At 61.5% G+C, this 1,378-nt stretch overlaps 1 protein-coding gene across 1 annotated transcript in view; it reads left to right on the top strand.

Moving 5' to 3' along the window:
* Nucleotides 1-55: 55 nt before the first annotated feature.
* ARID3C (AT-rich interaction domain 3C) overlaps nt 56-1,378 on the top strand; it is a 37,000-nt gene continuing 35,677 nt past the window's right edge. Inside the window, exon 1 of the mRNA XM_014952448.1 lies at nt 56-75. Within this exon, the coding sequence (XP_014807934.1) occupies nt 56-75 (20 nt within the window). The remainder of the gene's footprint in view (nt 76-1,378) is intronic.

Raw genomic sequence — 1,378 nt, 5'->3', positions numbered from 1 at the left:
GGGGGGGAGAGGGAGGAGGGCTGGCAAGCACTGGGAGGTCCCTACCCCTACCGCAATGGGATGGGATGGGCTAGGGTGAGTTACAGCTGTCCAGCCCCAAAATGGGATGGCCGACAGCTGCTTTATCTCCTGTGCAAAGATAAACAGTGCCCGGGGGCCCTGCGGGGTCGGAAGCTGCCCTGCTCTCCCGGGGAAGGGGCTCATTTTTCCAGGAGAGCCTCTCTGGTGAGGACACTGTGCCGGGCAGGATGGTGCCAGGAGCCCCGAGATGGGCAGGAGGAGCTGAGGGGTCACCAGCACCATGGCAGGATGGTTGGGCAGTTTCTCCGGAGATGCTCACAGGAAAGCCAGAGAGCCCCCAAAGTGGTGACTTTTCCACGCAAAGAGACGTGGCAAAGAGGGGCAGAGGCTCAGCCTGGGCTGTGGAGCCCGAGAGGGAAGCCAGTTCCCACCACAGCTGGAGCCAACAGCTGTTTCCACAGGACACTCTGGGGGAAAAGGCAGGACTCAGGTCATGCTGGGCTGTGAAAGGTGGCTGCCCCAGGTCCCTGCTGCACACAGGTGTCCCCAGAGGAGCCAGAGCCAGCAGCCCTTGAAACCCCAGAGCTCCTGTCACCCCATACCACCAAGTGCAGCAGCATGGGGTCGCGGTGACAGGCTGCCCTGGCTGTGGGTTGGGGTCAAAGCCAGTGTCCCTTGTGCACCAGTGTTGGGGGCTGCTGCTCTTCTCACAGGGACCGGCCAAAAAAATCCAGGGAAGAGCAGCCACCTCCTTTGCCTCCTGCCTAAGGTGCTTCTGGAGAAAAGAGAGATCAGGGAGAAACTGGCAGGGGGGTGGAGGGGGAGAGCAGGGACAGTGTGGGGATGCTGCTGGCAGGGGAAGCCCTGTGCTCACCCCAGATTACACCCTGACCTGATATCCAGAGATACCAGATGTTCTTGGCAGCACCCTGGTGCCTCAGTTTACCCTGCTGCAAGTGGGGACACAGGGCAAGCCAGCAGCATTGTGTCCCCCCAGTGACAGAGGAGACTCATGGCCTCCTCCTGCCCGTGCCAGGCAGGTCTCCAGGAGCCTGTTTGGGGGTCCAGGCTCCGCTGCAGTCTGACCCCTCCACGCAGGGTCCGGGCACACACAGCACCCCTCAGGGGACCCCCTCGGTGACCCCAGCGTTTACTGCTGTCCCCTGTAGACACCTGTATTACATATACAACCCTCTGTATACGTGTGCAATGGGCACAGACCCCTTGCACACCCCTCCTGGACCCTCCCCTCTCCCCAAACAAATATGTGTGCATTCCTGGACCCTCTGCACACCCCACTATGTGCATTCCCCCTCGCTTGGCCAGCACCCCCATGGATGCATGTCCTGTCCCCCCC

This window comes from Calidris pugnax, unplaced genomic scaffold (genome assembly GCF_001431845.1).
Source record: "Calidris pugnax isolate Ruff unplaced genomic scaffold, ASM143184v1 scaffold220, whole genome shotgun sequence".
Taxonomy (NCBI): Eukaryota; Metazoa; Chordata; class Aves; order Charadriiformes; family Scolopacidae; genus Calidris; species Calidris pugnax.
Note: the sequence above shows the minus strand (reverse complement) of the source record. Positions and strands in the feature narration are given on the sequence as shown.